Genomic DNA, 17,803 nt, shown 5'->3' with positions numbered 1-17,803 from the left:
GTCCTGAACTTAAGGAAAGGTAACTTCGACGGTATAAGGCGTGAATTGACTAGAATAGACTGGCAAAGGATACTTAAAGGGTTGACGGTAGATAGGCAATGGCAAACATTTAAAGATCACATGGATGAACTTCAGCAATTGTACAGCCCTGTGTGGAGTAAAAATAAAATGGGGAAGGTGGCTCAACTGTGGCTAACAAGGGAAATTAAGGATAGTGCTAAAACCAAGGAAGAGGCATATAAATTGGCCAGAAAAAGTAACAAACCTGAGGACGGGGAGAAATTTAGAATTCAACAGAGGCGGACTAAGGGTTTAATTAAGAGGAGGAAAATACGAGAGGAAGCTTGCAGGGAATATAAAAACTGACTGCAAAAGCTTCTATAAATATGTGAAGAGAAAAAGATTAGCGAATACAAATGTAGGTCCCTTGCAGTCGGATTCAGGTGAATTTATAATGGGGAACAAAGAAATGGCAGACCCAATTGAACAAATATTTCGGTTCTGTCTTCACTGAGGAAGACACAAATAACCTTCCGAATGTACTAGGGGACAGTGGGTCTAGTGAGAAGGAGGAACTGAAGGATATCCTTATTAGGCGGGAAATTGTGTTAGGGAAATTGATGGGATTGAAGGCCGATAAATCCCCAGGCCCTGATAGTCTGCATCCCAGAGTACGTAAGGAAGTGGCCCTGGAAATAATGGATGCATTGGTGATCATTTTCCAACAGTTTAACGACTCTGGATAAGTTCCTATGGACTGGAGGGTAGCTAATGTAACACCATTTTTTAAGAAAGGAGAGAGAGAGAAAACAGGTAATTATAGACCGGTTAGCCTGACATCAGTAGTTGGGAAAATGTTGGAATCAATCATTAAGGATGAAATAGCGCATTTGGAAAGCAGTGACAGGATCGGTCCAAGTCTGCATGGATTTACGAAAGGGAAATCATGCTTGACAAATCTTCTGGAATTTTTTGAGGATGTAACTAGCAGAGTGGACAAGGGAGAACCAGTGGATGTGGTGTATTTGGACTTTCAAAAAGCTTTTGACAAGGTCCCACAAAAGAGATTGGTGTGCAAAATCAAAGCGCATACTATTGGGGGTAATGTACTGACGTGGATAGAGAACTTGTTGGCAGACAGGAAGCAGAGAATCGGGATAAATGGGTCCTTTTCAGAATGGCAGGCAGTGACTAGTGGAGTGCCGTAGGGCTCAGTGCTGGGATCCCAGCTCTTTACAATATACATTAACAATTTAGATGAAGGAATTGAGAGTAATATCTCCAAGTTTGCAGATGACACTAAACTGGGTGGTGGTGTGGGCTGTGAGGGGGACGCTAAGAGGCTGCAGGGTGACTTGGACAGGTTAGGTGAGTGGGCAAATGCATGGCAGATGCAATATAATGTGGATAAATGCGAGGTTATCCATTTTGGGGGCAAAAACACGAAGGCAGAATATTATCTGAATGGCGGCAGATTAGGAAAAGGGGAGGTGCAACGAGACCTGGGTGTCATGCTTCATCAGTCATTGAAGGTTGGCATGCAGGTACAGCAGGCGGTGGAGAAGCCAAATGGTATGTTGGCCTTCCTAGCTAGGGGATTTGAGTATAGGAGCAGGGAGGTCTTACTGTACTTAGTAAGGCCTCACCTGGAATATTGTGTTCAGTTTTCGTCTCCTAATCTGAGGAAGGACATTCTTGCTATTGAAGGGAGTGCAGCGAAGGTTCACCAGGCTAATTCCAGGGATGGCTGGATTGTCATATGAGGAGAGACTGGATCAACTGAGCCTTTATTCACTGGAGTTTAGAAGGATGAGAGGGGATCTGATAGAAACGTATAAAATTCTGACGGGACGGGACAGGTTAGATGCGGGAAGAATGTTCCCGATGTTGGGGAAGTCCAGAACCAGGGGACATAGTCTTAGGATAAGGGGTAGGCCATTTAGGACTGAGATGAGGAGAAACTTCTTCACTCAGAGAGTTGTTAACCTGTGGAATTTCCTGCCGCAGAGAGTTGTTGATGCCAGTTCATTGGATAAATTGAAGAGGGAGTTAGATATGGCCCTTACGACTAAGGGGATCAAGGGGTATGGAGAGAAAGCAGGAAAGGGGTACTGAGGGAATGATCAGCCATGATAGTATTGAGTGGCGGTGCAGGCTCGAAGGGCCGAATGGCCTACTCCCGCACCTATTTTCTATGTTTCTATGTGTTGAGCTCTGCCATCATTGATGATAGGAATGTTCACGGAGCAGCCTCCTCCTGTTAGTTGTTAGGTTGTCCACCACCATTCATGACGACCGGAAAGTTGAAAAAAAGTGTGGTCATGGGATGTGGGCATCGTTGTCAAGGCCAGTATTTATTGCCCATCCCTAATTGCCCTTAAGAAGATGGTGGTGAGCCGCCTTTATGAACCGCTGCAGTCCGTTTGGTGAAGGCACTCCCACAGTCCGGTGAAGGTACCCCCACAGTCCTGTGAGGGAGGGAGTTTCAGGATTTTGACCCAGCGACAATGAAGGAAGGGCAATATACTTCCACGTCTGGATGGTGTGTGACTTGGAGAGGAACGTGGAGGTGATGGTGTTCCCATGCAGTTGCTGCACTTGTCCTTCTGGTGGTAGAGATCGCTGTTTGGGAGGTGCTGCCGACGAAGCCTTGGTAAGTTGCTGCAGTGCATCTTTTAGATAATACACACTGCAGCCATGGTACGTCGGTAATGGAGGGAGTGAATGTTTAAGGTGGTGGATGAGGTGCCAATTAAGCGGGCTGCTTTGTCCTGGATGGTGTCGAACTTCTTGAGTGTTGTTTGAGTTACACTCATCCAGGCAAGTGGGGAGTATTCCATCACACTCCTGACTTGTCGATGGTTGAAAGACTTTGGGGAGTCAGGAGGTGAGACTCGCCGCAGAATACCCAGCCTCTGACCTGCTCTTGTTGCCACGTAATTTATTTGGCTGATCCAGTTAAGTTTCTGGTCAATGGTGACCCCCAGGATGTTGATGGCGATGGTAATGCCGTTAAATGTCAAGGGGATGTGTTTAGACTCTTGTTTGTTGGAGATAGTCAATGCCTGGCAATTGTGTGGCGCAAATGTTACTTACCACTTAGCCCAAGCCTGAATGTCATCCAGGTCTTGCTGCATGCGGGCATGGACTGTTCCATTATCTGAGGAGTTGCGAATGGCACTGAACACTGTGCAGTCATCAGCAAACATCCCCACTTCTGATGACCTCGTGATGGAGGGAACGTCATTGATCAAGCAGCTGAAGATGGTTGGGCCTCGGAGACTGCCTTGAACACCTGCAGCGATGTCCTGGGGCTGAGATGATTGACCTCCAACAACTACAACCGTCTTCCTTTGTACTAGGTATGACTCCAGCCAGTGGAGAGTTTTCCCCCTGATTCCCATTGACTTCAGTTTTACTAAGGCTCCTTGATGCCACACTTAGACAAATGCTGCCTTAATGTCAAGGGCAGTCACTCTCGCCTCGCCTTCAGAATTCAGTTCTTTTGTCTATGTTTGGTCCAAAACTGTAATGTGGTCTGGAGCCAAGTGATCCTGGCGGAACCCAAACTGGGCATCGGTGAGCAGGTTATTGGTGTGTAAGTGCTGCTTGATAGCACTATTGACGATGCCTTCCATCACTTTGCTGATGATTGAGAGTAGACTAATGGGGCGATAGTTGACTGGATTGGATTTGTCCTGATTTTTATGGACAGGACATACCTGGGCAGTTCTCCACATTGTTGCCACTGTTGTAGCTGTACTGGAACAGCTTGACCAGAGGTATAAGAACATAAGAAATAGGAGCAGGAGTAGGCCATCTGGCCCCTCGAGCCTGCTCCGCCATTCAATAAGATCATGGCTGATCTGATCTTGGCCTCAACTCCACTTCCCTGCCCTCTCCCCATAACCCTCGACTCCCTTATCGTTCTGAAATCTGTCTATCTCCACCTTAAATATATGCAATGACCCAGCCTCCACAGCCCTCTGGGGCAGAGAATTCCAAAGATTCACAACCCTCAGAAGAAATTCTTCCTCATTTCCATTTTAAATGGGCGACCCCTTATTCTGTAACTATGCCCCCCCAGTTCTAGATTCTCCCATGAGGGGAAACATCCTCTCTGCACATATCCTGTCAAGCCCCCCTCAGAATCTGATACGTTTCAATAAGATCATCTCGCAGTCTTCCAAACTCCAGTGAGTATAGGCCCAACCTGCTTAACCTTTCTTCATGACAACCCCCTCATCTCAGGAATCAACCTTGTGAACCTTCTCTGAAGTGCTTCCAATGCAAGTATGTCCCTCGTTAAATAAGGAGACCAAAACTGTATGCAGTACTCCAGGTGTGGTCTCATTAATGCCCTATACAGTTGGAGCAGGACTTCCCTACTTTTGTATGGCTAGTTCTGGAGCACAAGTCTTCAGCACAACAGCCGGAATGTTGTCAGAGCTCATAGCCTTTGCTGTATCCAGTGCATTCAACCATTTCTTGATAGCACGTGGTGTGAATCGAATTGGCTAAAGAAATTATGATTGGGACCTCGGGAGGAGGCAAATATGAATCATCCACTTGGCACTTCGGGCTTATTTTTTGCACTTGCATGCTGGGCACTGCTATCATTGAGGATGGGGATAATCATGAAGCCTATTCCTCCCGTTAGTTGTTTAATGATCCACCACCATTCATGACTGGATGTGGCAGGACTACAGAGCTTTAATGTGATCCATTGGTTGTGGGATCGCTTAGCCTTGTCTATCGTCTGCTGCTTCTGCCTTTTAGCATGCATGTAGTCCTGTGTTGCAGCTTCTCCAGGTTGGCACCTCATTGCCTGGCATGCTCTTCTACACTCTTCATTGAATCAGGGTTGGTCCCCTGGCTTGATGGTAATGGTTGAGTGAGGGATATGCTAGGCAATGAGATTGCAGATTGTGGTGGAATACAATTCTGCTGCTGATGGCCCACAGCCCCTTGAGGATGCTCAGTTTTGAACTGCTAGATCCATTCTGAATCTATCCCATTTAGCACGATGGAGGAGGTCCTCTGTGTGAATACGAGACTTTGTCTCCACTAGTACTGTGAAGTTGTCACTTCTACCAATAATGTCATGGACAGATGCATCTGCGATAGGTATATTGGTGACGATGAGGTCAAGTAAGTATCTCCCCCCTGTTGGTTCTTTCACCACCTGCTGCAGCTCCAGTCTGGCAGATATGTCCTTCAAGACTTGGCCAGCTTGGTCAGTATTGGTGCTACCAAACCACTGTTGATGATGGCAATTGAAGTCCCCCACCCAGAGTACATTCTGTGCCCTTGCTACCCTCAGTGCTTCTTCCAAGTGCTATTTAATATGGAGGAATACTGATTGTTCAGCTGAGTGTGGGCAGCCGAAGGTTTCCTTGCCCATATTCGACCTGATGCTATGAGACTTCATGGGGTTCAGAGTCAATATTGAGGACTCCCAGGGCGGCTCCCTCCTGACTGTGCACCAGTGTGCCGCCACCTCTGGTGAATCTGTTTTACCGGTGGAACAGGGCATACCCAGGGATGGTGATGGAGGAGTCTGGAATGTTGGCTGAAAGGTATGATTCTGTGAGTATGACTGTCAGGCTAATGCTTGACTAGTCTGTGGGACAGCTGTCCCAATTTTGGCTCAAGTCCCCAGATGTTAGTGAGGAGGACTTTGCAGGGGTGACTGGGCTGGGTGTGCCTTTGTCGTGTCTGAATCTGGTGCCTAGGTCGTTGCCGTGTCTTCCATCCGGTTTTATTCTTCTTACTGTTTTTCGTCAAGGTTTCATACAACCAAGTGGTTTGCTAGCTATTTTAGAGGGCAGTTAAGCGTTAACCACATTGCTGTGGGTCTGGAGTCTTCTATAGGACAGACAGAGTAACGACGGCAGATTTCCTTCCCTAAAGTACAGTAGTGAATCAGATGGGTTTTTATGACAATCCAGTAGTTTCACTGGGCCCAAATTTGAACTGCTCATTAGAATGGCACACCTCTGAGCCTTGCGCCTATTATTTAGAATTAAAAGTGCGCCTATAAAGTACCTTGCTATTCTGAAGTGTCTGCAGGCCTCCATTCTAGTCGGCGCAGCTTGAGCTGCGGGGGGGGGCGGAGCTATCAACGTGCTGTGTCTACACAGCCGCATGGGGTTGGGGCTAGGGCACAGCGTGTCAGAATTTCGGTAGCGTTGCGCATGCGCAGTGGCACAGAAACATTGGCAATCGGCCATCTTTAAACAGCTGAAGATATGCTGCTGCGTGCTTTAGTGAGCTGCTAGGTGATCAATTTCCCGCCCCTAGCCCCTGGTCGAATGGCTGAAGGTATGCTGCTGTGAGATTTTCTTTGCTGCTGGGTGAACGATTTCAAGCTCCTGGCCGAACGGATAGGCGCTGCGTGCTGCAGTAGGTGAGGTAGGGACGTTTAGGTTTTTGATTTATTGATTTATTGATTTTTTTCATTTAATTTTTTAATTAAATTTTATTATTTTTTATTTTTTTATTTTTATCATTTATTATTGATGATGGTTCTCTGTGTGACCATCACCCTCCGCCCCCCCCCCCCCTCCCAAATCTCTGGCTAGCTGCGCTGATTTCTTAACTCTACACAAGGTTTTTCCTGGCGTACAAAAGTGGACACTTACTCAGTTCTAATTTAGTTTGGAGTAACTTTTCGCAGTTCAAACTTGCAAAACAGGTGTAAATGGCTGGACACGCCCCCTTTTTAAAAAAAAAAACGGAACTAAAATGAAACTAAACTAACTCACTGGAACTGGAGCAAACTAAATGTGGAGAATTGCAATTTCAAGGATACTCCAAAAAAAAAAACTAGTTGCTCCAAAAAAAATAGGAGCAAATCCAGTTGAAACTTGGGCCCATTGCCACCATTACTGAAATTATGTCCTAAGTTTTGGAATTCCCTCTCTAAACCTCTCTGCCTCTCTCCAACTCTCTCCTGCTTTAAGGCACTCTTTAAAACAGTGGTGGGCAAAATACAGCCCGTGGACCATATCCGGCCCTCCAAGTCATCCTATCCGACCTGCTGGATGGGACAGAAATAGAACGCGAGCCGGAGCTCGAGCTGCACATTCATCTATCCACTTTCACTTCCCATGGGTCAGAGACAGACCCGAACTGCAGCCAAGCAACAAACATAGCATTACTTCATTCAAATTAATAATCTGCAAAAGCAATTCTCCCTGGCCTCTTCTGAATAGGATCCATTCCATGATTCTGAACCCCAATGGAGGATGTCTATACCCAGAATGCACTGCGTATTAGAATATGCCCTATCCAATTTAGAGTGGAATCCTGGCTGCTCATCTCCACAACTCTTTTACCGAAGAAAGTGATCGGCGCGCTGCATCTTTTCTCTCCCGGTATCCAGAGTACAACGGCAGGGGAGTTCTCATCAGGCATCAATTGGGACGGCATTCGTAATCTTTGCAGAGGGATATAAGGATAACTGAGGTGGAAAATTGATGCTGACACAGGCTCTAAAGAGGGTACAGTTCTATTTCCCAGCACTGATTTACATAGACCAGAAGATAGCACAATATTTTCAACTTTTATCTTTGAATCATTTCTAAGCAGTATTGAATACATGTTGTGTATGTAAGATAGCTTCTGACTACTATCTGAATTTATGATTATGCAATGTTCCCTCTCTTTTTTTTGCATGCGGTCCCTATAAATTTGCTGCATGGCTGGCCACTATGCAGCCACGCATGCGTAGTATCTCTTCCAGCGGCAGGAGCTGGGGAACGGCCTGCACGGGACTGTGCGATTGGTGAAACATTCGTGGGCGGCCCTCCACAGCTCACCAAAACTTGTTGAGTGGTCCTCCAGCCCAAATAATTGCCCACCCTGCCTTAAAACCTACCTCTTTGACCAAGCTTTTCCTCTCCTACTATCTCTTTGTGTGGCTCGGTGTCAAATTTTGTGTCACGCTCCTGTGAAGTGATTTGGAATGTTTTACTACGTTAAAGGCGTTATATTAAATAGATGTTGTTGTGGTTGTTCATGCTGTATCTGTCGAGAAGTATTTACTTTTGCCTGGCATGCCAATTTCCATCAGTCTTTTTGTGTCACAATATATTCTTCATATTTCTTTCTGATGCCCTTCTGTCAATTTGTTTTACTAACCTTTGTTTGAGATTTTTTATTTATTCAAAATATATAATACGAGCTTTCTCAGTTACTGCTGGAGAATTCATTTTTAGAAGTCCCCTCCTCTTCCAGACCTGAACATTCATCCTCATGGCTGGCTCTGATTGCAGTTGTGGTGGAGTGATGAGCCAGTTGTGATGTGTGGGAGTGGAGATCTTAAAAGGTTTTCCCCAGAATTCACCAGAGCCAACCGGAGTTGCTATTTAAATTAAATATCCAGCTGTATTTTAAATGGTAACGCTTGCCCCAACTCGCAGCTCAGGAAACTCTTTAAGAAATTCTCCCTGTTATCGTGTCAATCACCACCTACCCCCACTGCTCAGCAACCCACTCTGCAAGCCCCCACACTGCACCACCACCATTCACCTTCCCATTAGGTCCACACTCCCAGTGATCCCACATCCTCGGACTCCCCTCCCACTCATCCCACATCTAAGATTCTCTCCAGATCTGCCTTACCCTGTTGCCCATCTCCCACTCCAACAAGACCTTGATTCCCATTCTCAAAACAACATGATACCCCCACCCTCGTAGTTGGCACCACACTCTCAATATTGCCAACCTACAATTTCCCTATTCCCAACTCCCAAGTACTGTTACAGTGATAGTTCCAACCTACTTCTTGCCTAACTGCAATATCTTCCTCTGTATCCTGGCTTTTTTTTTAAACAAAGCTGAGATCACATCCTTTTTTAAATAATAATCAAGGCCACTGATTTGCATTTTCCATGTAAATGTCAACATAATAAAATTTGAGCCCATAATTCAGTAGCAGTCCTATTATACTCTTTAACAGAAACACAATTTGGCTTATTTTATCTGATAATATATTGTACATTACATAAAATTAAACAACATATTCTTTTGCCACAAGCAACGCTACCAGAAATCCACCAATATTTTTTCAAAAAAGGGGAAAAAATTCAGCCGATGAAGGGAGCAAAAGAGTTAACTCAGTTGACTGAGATACACTACAGGACTCAATAATTCCTATGCTACCAATGGGAGATGAGAGGATGTTTTATAGAAAGCTGTAAGCCTGGGGTTGAATACTGGAAATGGACCAATGTTTGATAATGAAGAAAGAAGATGCCTTGAACACCTGTCAGCATCTATAAAGAGAAAAGATAAATTAATATTTCAAGTGAAGATCTTTCATTGTAACTGATAGAGGAAGGCAAGAGTACAATATGCTAATGACTAGTACAAAGGCAGATAAAGGATTTAATACTAAATTAACATCTTTTTAATGAAGAGGGGAAAAGTGCTGGATGATATGCAAAAATCATCTCTCACAAGCTGTGAAGAAATGACGAAGGTGAATAAAACGGCTCCAAGATTGAACAGAATGAAGTCAACAGTGAATTGGGAAATGTGGCAGGAAAATTGGGAGGGACCACCAAATCTGAAATTGTTAATAGTGGATGTTCAGACTAGAGCTCAAAGTATGTAGATGCAGCAAGAAGTGGGATGATGGAAGAGTGGATGATGATGTTGCAGATGTAGCAATCCCTCAGATACTGCACACTGCCCTATTTCACAGTTTGGCTTTGTAACTACACATGGATTTTTCATCCCCCTTCAGTTAGGAATCCTTCATTGACAACTTGGAAAGCATCAATTCAAATAAATAGAAATGTTGCCCATTGTTGCTGGGATAATGACCGAAATCCTGCTCTGGGTATGCTGTTTGGCCATCCTTCTATATCTGTAGTGTTTTTGAAATAATAGCTCAATGAAAACTCTGTTTCAACTTGGTACCTGCTTGTGGTAGGAAGTTCAATTGGTGAACATACATTGGTGTTCAGGTTCATGGAAGTTGTCCAAAAACCATTTCTTTGTGTGACTAAGTGTATATCTCTGATTTTTAATATTGTCTTTCATAAAAGTGTCAGCTGTGGATCAGCACACTCACCTCTGAGTCAGAAGGTTGTGGGTTCAAGTCCCACTCCAAGGACTTGAGCACATAAATCTAGGCTGACACTCCAGTGCAGTGCTGAGGGAGTGCTGCACTGTCAGCGGTGTCGTCTTTCGGATGAGACGTTAAACCAAGACCCTGTCTGCTCTCTCGGGTGGACGTAAAAGATCCCATGGCACTAATTTGAAGGGCAGGGAAGTTATCCCAGGTGTCCTGGCCAATATTTATCTCTCAATCAAAATAACTAAAACTGATTATCTCGTCATTAACACATGCCGGTTTGTGGGAGCTTGCTGTGTGCAAATTGGCTGCCGAGTTTCCCACATTACAACAGTGACTACACTCCAAAAATATTTCATTGGCTGTAAAGCGCTTTGAGACGTCCGGTGGTTGTGAAAGACGCTACATAAATCCAAGTCGTCTTTAACTATGTTAGACTCTATTAGATCCATGGTTTCTGTTGTTAAATTGGAGTGTTACATTGCTCACCCCATTCCAGCTTCCATGATAAATAAGTGTTGACCTCTTATGGTAGATCCACCTTATATTAGTTTGTATTTACATAGGATATTGTAGAACAGCACTCAGTGAAAATTAAAATTGGGTCTTTGCTAAAATTTTCTCAGGAAATCTGTTAATCTTACTAGCAACTAACTACATGCTTTCTAGTTGAAAAGGAATTCTGATTACATTTGATGATTAAGAACCTCAGTATTCTTTATAGATAGAGCTAATGAGTCGATGCAGTTGTTTCATTTTATAAAGAACCTTGGATAAACTTTTGCTAACTGGTATTTCGATAACTGAGTAGTAAAACGTGTTTGAACATGAAGCTTTTCCTGATTATCATCCACCAGAAAAATACAACTTTACACATATTCTGGGCCTGTCATGGACTAATATGCAAAACATTATTCTGGACACTTTTCACGAGACAACTATATGAAGCAGCTTATATCCTATTAAGGAAGCATTACTATCTAGATTTGACAACTGAAGCAAATAAATGCTTTGGCTTTGCGATGCTCTAACCTGGCCATAGTACTAAATTATTGGGATCTCCACTGTTTTCTGTATAATACAACCTCTTAATTATAGTCCTCAAAGTTCAGAATACTTGGATGTGATAGCTACGTGGAAAGAAAAAAATTGAGCTAGCATTTGCGCTATTTTGGCATGCACTCTACTGGATGGAATCTGTCACTGTTTTGGTATTCATACAGCAGAGTAGGATCTTGTGTTATTTCAGCATTTTATATTGTCATTGAGAAAAAATATTATTAGGTTAGTCGTGTTCTTTCCCGCATTGCATCTATATCAGAGTTATGGATTCGAACATGATGGTTCCAAGAGGCCCGAGTTTGGTCAATCTACCGCTCACTGTCGCCCACAGCCGCCGAGGTACCGCCCAAAAAAGACATTTTGAGGAAAATCTTCAGGGACCGCCGACCTACTGCCCAGCGGAAGTTTCATCAGGGAAGTATCGCGGTGGTAGTTCATACTGCCTGCCCATGCCGAAGTCTCCAAAAATCAAGATCCTGCTACCGCCCGCCAGAAAGACCATTGGGAAAAAGGTAGTCTTACCTGGCTGTAAATCAGACGGTAGGGACAATGGCGCAGAGTGGTCCAGAGTTGCTCATCCCGGGTCAGATATATATGCTGCAGCATTATTAGACCCTCAGAAAAAGTTTACAGATGGAATTTAAACTGCTCAAAGAATTTATAGTTTAAGCGAAAAGTGCTCCGTTGAAGGGCGGGTGTGGGATAGAAAGCGGAAATGAGGTGCGAATACAGTAAAGGCTCCATGGACTTGTGCTATAAGGGTCTTGACACCATTTCAGACAGAACAGATTTAGTGACACAATGAGAGTCTACAGATATGAGCTTATGTCAAAGTATATAGGCTATAATTAAATCCTGTTAGTTTCTCTTAGGTGGCAGGATGTGATCCTGAGAACATGAGCTCAATTATAGAAGATGTGTGTATAAATAGTGTGTGTGTGTGTGTATATATATATATAAAGTGTGTGTGTGTGTGTGTGTATATATAAAGTGTGTGTGTGTGTGTATATAAATAGTGTGTGTGTGTATATTCGATGGTATAATGTGACTGAATAATATATGTTGGGGATGGGGTTCGGCGATGTGGCACCTTAAAAAAAAAAAAAAAAAAAAATGTAGACTCAAATGCCAACCATAATGTCTGGCCTCCAAGTTCTGCAACTATCTGTCATTCAAAGTCATCTGTCCTGCATTGGTGAACTTTACTTATCGTAGCTAAATGACGTGATGTCAGGACCCGTTAAAGAGTTGCATCATATCTGTAAGGCAAGATATTGCTCAGACACCAATACTTTTGAAGGACATTTGTATGTTTCTCTGCACATACCCCTCATTATCTAAAAGTTAGACACTGACCAAGAGTTTCCAAAAATGTTTCTGCAATGGATTGTGCAGCATTCAAAAGTGACAGAACATTCAAACACGTAAAGCAAAATATTTTACATTATTTCAAAAATCTGTAAATTAGCCATCAAAAGGAACCATCTGAAACACCAAAAACATTAACAAGATATACCAACATCACCAAGATGAAACACCAACCCTCTACCTACTCCCACCACCTCCCTTTCTCTCTCTTCTCCCCCCCCCCCCTCCCCCCCCCAAAGTGAGGCTCAATGCCCTCTTCGTGGGTTGGCCATCCTCACGCTGACCCACACCCCTGCCCCTCACCGCGTTGGCTCCATCATATTGTGCAGGAAGGCACCCGGAACGCTGCTGTCGCGTTTGTCATGAAGAGAATGTAGCCGGTGAGATGGAAGGCGCTGGCATCTCCGGATCCTTGGGTTCTTTCGGCGTCGCTGGTATGGCATTGGGGTTCCATGACCTGAGAGCATCGACTACCGCAGAGCATCTAAAGAGTCGCCGGTTCGCTCCACCACACTGATCAGCCATGATATACTGGTAGTATGCTACTCTGCAAAGGTGGCGATGCTGGCACCTATCCCAGTCATAGCCTGGGGCAGATCTCGACCTAGGTTGACGCTCATCGTCAACACATGCACCATTTCCTGCATTGTTGCTCCCCGTTATGCATCATCCTAGGTGGAGGTGGCTTGGTGGCTTTACTGGCACGGCTGCTGCGCCTCAACGCTTGATCTCGCTTCCTCTGACTCGAAGCCCAAAAACTCTGACCCCGAGACTGATGTTGGCCGCACAGGTGGCACACATGTCAAGAGGGTGGTGTCCTCCTCTTCCACCTCCTCGACCTCAAATGGGACAAACACTGGGCCTTCTCCCTGCACTTCCTCCTGGTCTTCGTCTCCATGGGTTGCGGAGGTGGCTGTGGGGGATCTTTGGGGGTGGAAGGAGCTGTTGTGGTGGGCTCCTGATGAGGTCGAGGTGTACAGTGTTGGTGTTGTACATTGCCTTTGTGTGCCAGAGGTGGATGGGGTGCCTAGGTCAGTGCTTGCGATTCATCAGTAGTACAGGACAACATTTAAATGTTTAGGTGGGGGGGCGGCGGGCGGGAGGGGTTGGTCATGCTGACGTGAGTACCGTGATGTTTCATGTTCTTATTTCAAAGACTACCATCACTACATCACCACACCCTAAATGGCCGACACACAGTACATTAAAATGCATTTTACATCACATTACATGACCTTGCATGACATGAACATAACACAGATCAGTGAGTCGTATAAACTTACAATGCTCTAGCATGGGATCGGCACCACCATGTGTGGTAGCACGGGGCTGGTCACCCACCAGCGCCAAGGCATGCTCCTGTCAGTCACCTCGATGACCTCTTGTTGGCCCCCTCCAAATGCTTTGCTGCATTGGCTGTTCTTTTCTTCTGCAGAAATAAAAGTTGCAAGCTTTAACTGGTTTGCACATGTAACATACACACATAACCACCAAATATACTTTTTGAGTAGTAAGGAGTGCAACAATAAGATGTTTACTTACTCTTGCTGACATTACCACATCGTTCTATCTTTTCTTGCACTGGTCTTCATCCCAAACCATGGTGCCCATTGTGGACACGGCCTCTCTAATCTCCCGCCAAATGCTTTTCTTGGGGCGGGCTGGCTTGCCACAACCATCCCGGGTGAGGTCTTTGTAACGACGCTCCACCTCAGAGACAAGGTCCTCCAGCTCATCAGTAAACCAGGGAACTCTGAGCCTCCCTCCATTGGACTTCTTGGCAGCTTTTTTTCCATTCGAGAGCTTTGTAAGGTAGATGGCTGATGAATCTGTTGTCTCTCTCTCTTTTTCTCCTTCCCCCTCTCTTCCCCCTCCAACTGTCAGGTGCAAGTGAGTAATGAGGTATTATGCACATGCGCAGCTGAGCCCAATCACTGGAAAAGTGATGTCATCAGGCAAAAGAAACTACAAAGAAAAATTCCAAATCTCGCGCATGCGCGGTGACTGCCTCCGATGTTTCCCGACTCCAGCTGCCTGCCGCTCCTGCCGACAAAAGTACGATGAAACTTGCGGACGGCAAACCATCACGCACCGCCCACGGAGCTCCGATAAATGGGCGGGCCTACGGTTTCACCAAACTCTGGCCCAAGGTGTTTAACTTTAACTTTAATATTTTGGCACAATTCATTTGGAGATGATACAAATAATAAAATATTAAATTAGCTGCTTTAGGTACTAAACTCAACATATAAAGGCTGCCTCCAACTTGGTACACTTGTAACTTCATATTGTGTGTTTAATTCCTTTATTGTATCAACTGAATTGCCTTTCTGTTGGCTCCTTTCAAAAGAACTGAGGTGCATTTGTAGGATGAAACCCTGTGCACAATAGGGTGGAACATGACCACATGATCTTTTATAACAAACTCTCAAAGGGACAGTATCTGCAGACCTATCCCTTCACATGCAGAGGCCAGAATACACCCAAAGAGTGAGGAAAATAATGCCTGTAGTAGATAATTTTAAGCTTTCAGGCAGTGATTACAGCAGTGTGTCTTTTAATACTACTTTAAGTCTAATTTTCATTTGATAACAAAACCTTCCTGTATTTCAGATGTGATACAGAAGCCACAAGAAGGGCCTGGAGAGATGGGGAAGCCTGTAGTAATCTCGAAGGAAAATCAAGAAAAAATGAAAGAGATGTTTAAAATCAATCAGTTCAACTTGATGGCAAGTGATATGATTGCACTCAACAGAACCCTACCTGATGTCAGGTTAGATGGGTAAGTACAACTTTTAAAGGCAGGTTTTCAGTGTTCATGTTTTGCTACAGATCTAGAACATTAAAACTGAGTACCATAGGGATGAAAATTTCAGTATTCCTTTGCTACAATTTCAATTCAAATGAAATAATTTGTTGATCAAAACCATGTGTTCATATTACAACTATTCATTAAAACTAAGTTGCAAATACATATTACTTTTTTGTAAGCAAGACGAATTCTTGCTTGGGAGTATATGTGTAGGTTATGTTGTCACAGTTTAATTTTCCACATTTTCTTAAATCAACAAGTTTCTAGTGGGAAGGCCACTGCCAAAGCAGCTTCTACTACTCACCAAAGGCAACTTTTGAATTCTCAGCAAATTAATTATCATGAATGGTCTAATAAAAGAACTGGCTTTATAATCTAAGAGTTGACTGAAACTGTGTTATTTACCATGCCAAACACCCCAGCTCATTCCACAAATGATCTTAATGCTTCCATGCCAATGGTTGCAAGCCATTCCAACCAATCAGTTGTCGAACATAGAAACATAGAAAATAGGTGCAGGAGTAGGCCATTCGGCCCTTCTAGCCTGCATCGCCATTCAATGAGTTCATGGCTGAACATTCAACTTCAGTACCCCATTCCTGCTTTCTCGCCATACCCCTTGATCCCCCTAGTAGTAAGGACCTCATCTAACTCCTTTTTGAATATATTTAGTGAATTGGCCTCAACAACTTTCTGTGGTAGAGAATTCCACAGGTTCACCAATCTCTGGGTGAAGAAGTTCCTCCGCATCTCGGTCCTAAATGGCTTACCCCTTATCCTTAGATCATGACCTCTGGTTCTGGACTTCCCCAACATTGGGAACATTCTTCCTGCATCTAACCTGTCTAACCCCGTCAGAATTTTAAATGTTTCTATGAGGTCCCCTCATTCTTCTGAACTCCAGTGAATACAAGCCCAGTTGATCCAGTCTTTCTTGATAGGTCAGTCCCGCCATCCCGGGAATCAGTCTGGTGAACCTTCGCTGCACTCCCTCAATAGCAAGAATGTCCTTCCTCAGGTTAGGAGACCAAAACTGTACACAATACTCCAGGTGTGGCCTCACCAATGCCCTGTACAACTGTAGCAACACCTCCCTGCCCCTGTACTCAAATCCCCTCGCTATGAAGGCCAACATGCCATTTGCTTTCTTAACCGCCTGCTGCACCTGCATGCCAACCTTCAATGACTGATGTACCATGACACCCAGGTCTCTTTGCACCTCCCCTTTTCCTAATCTGTCACCATTCAGATAATAGTCTGTCTCTCTGTTTTTACCACCAAAGTGGATAACCTCACATTTATCCACATTATACTTCATCTGCCATGCATTTGCCCACTCACCTAACCTATCCAAGTCGCTCTGCAGCCTCACAGCATCCTCCTCGCAGCTCACACTGCCACCCAACTTAGTGTCATCCGCAAATTTGGAGATACTACATTTAATCCCCTCATCTAAATCATTAATGTACAGTGTAAACAGCTGGGGCCCCAGCACAGAACCTTGCGATACCCCACTAGTCACTGCCTGCCATTCTGAAAAGTACCCATTTACTCCTACTCTTTGCTTCCTGTCTGACAACCAGTTCTCAATCCATGTCAGTACACTACCCCCAATCCCATGTGCTCTAACTTTGCACATCAATCTCTTGTGTGGGACCTTGTCGAACGCCTTCTGAAAGTCCAAATATACCACATCAACTGGTTCTCCCTTGTCCACTCTACTGGAAACATCCTCAAAAAATTCCAGAAGATTTGTCAAGCATGATTTCCCTTTCACAAATCCATGCTGACTTGGACCTATCATGTCACCTCTTTCCAAATGCACTGCTATGACATCCTTAATAATTGATTCCATCATTTTACCCACTACCGATGTCAGGCTGACCGGTCAATAATTCCCTGTTTTCTCTCTCCCTCCTTTTTTAAAAAGTGGGGTTACATTGGCTACCCTCCACTCCATAGGAACTGATCCAGAGTCAATGGAATGTTGGAAAATGACTGTCAACGCATCCACTATTTCCAAGGCCACCTCCTTAAGTACTCTGGGATGCAGTCCATCAGGCCCTGGGGATTTATCGGCCTTCAATCCCATCAATTTCCCCAACACAATTTCCCGGCTAATAAGGATTTCCCTCAGTTTCTCCTCCTTACTAGACCCCCCGACCCCTTTTATAACCGGAAGGTTGTTCGTGTCCTCCTTTGTGAGCTATGTTTTTTTAACTCTCTCGGTCATGCAAGTCCTGTGGTCCAAAGGGAAAAACAGCTAGTGTAATGTGCTTTTGTTGCTTTGAACTGGCTGCTTTAACATGGATGTCAATTGTATAGTCAAGTAACCCCATTCTGTTGTAATTATGCTCACCTATTAAGTCTTGTTCTTGGTTCTTTTTCTTCCATCATTGAAAATTTGACAAATTTGCTGGAGTTCTTTGAGGATATAATGGTGCAGGGTGGATAAAGGGGAACCAGTAGATGTG

The 17,803-nt window shown here is 44.4% G+C and overlaps 1 protein-coding gene across 3 annotated transcripts in view; it reads left to right on the top strand.

Annotated features, from left to right (window-relative positions):
* galnt1 (UDP-N-acetyl-alpha-D-galactosamine:polypeptide N-acetylgalactosaminyltransferase 1) overlaps window positions 1-17,803 on the top strand; it is a 258,714-nt gene that overhangs the window by 108,757 nt on the left and 132,154 nt on the right. For 2 of the 3 annotated variants that reach the window (XM_070881133.1, XM_070881132.1), the window contains exon 3: window positions 15,131-15,299. In XM_070881133.1, the coding sequence (XP_070737234.1) occupies window positions 15,131-15,299 (169 nt within the window). Of the gene's footprint in view, window positions 1-14,407; window positions 14,668-15,130; window positions 15,300-17,803 lie in introns of those variants that run through there. The other variant, XM_070881131.1, reaches the window with a different exon arrangement.

The sequence above is a fragment of the Pristiophorus japonicus genome, chromosome 5 (assembly GCF_044704955.1).
Source record: "Pristiophorus japonicus isolate sPriJap1 chromosome 5, sPriJap1.hap1, whole genome shotgun sequence".
Lineage (NCBI taxonomy): Eukaryota > Metazoa > Chordata > Chondrichthyes > Pristiophoridae > Pristiophorus > Pristiophorus japonicus.
Note: the sequence above shows the minus strand (reverse complement) of the source record. Positions and strands in the feature narration are given on the sequence as shown.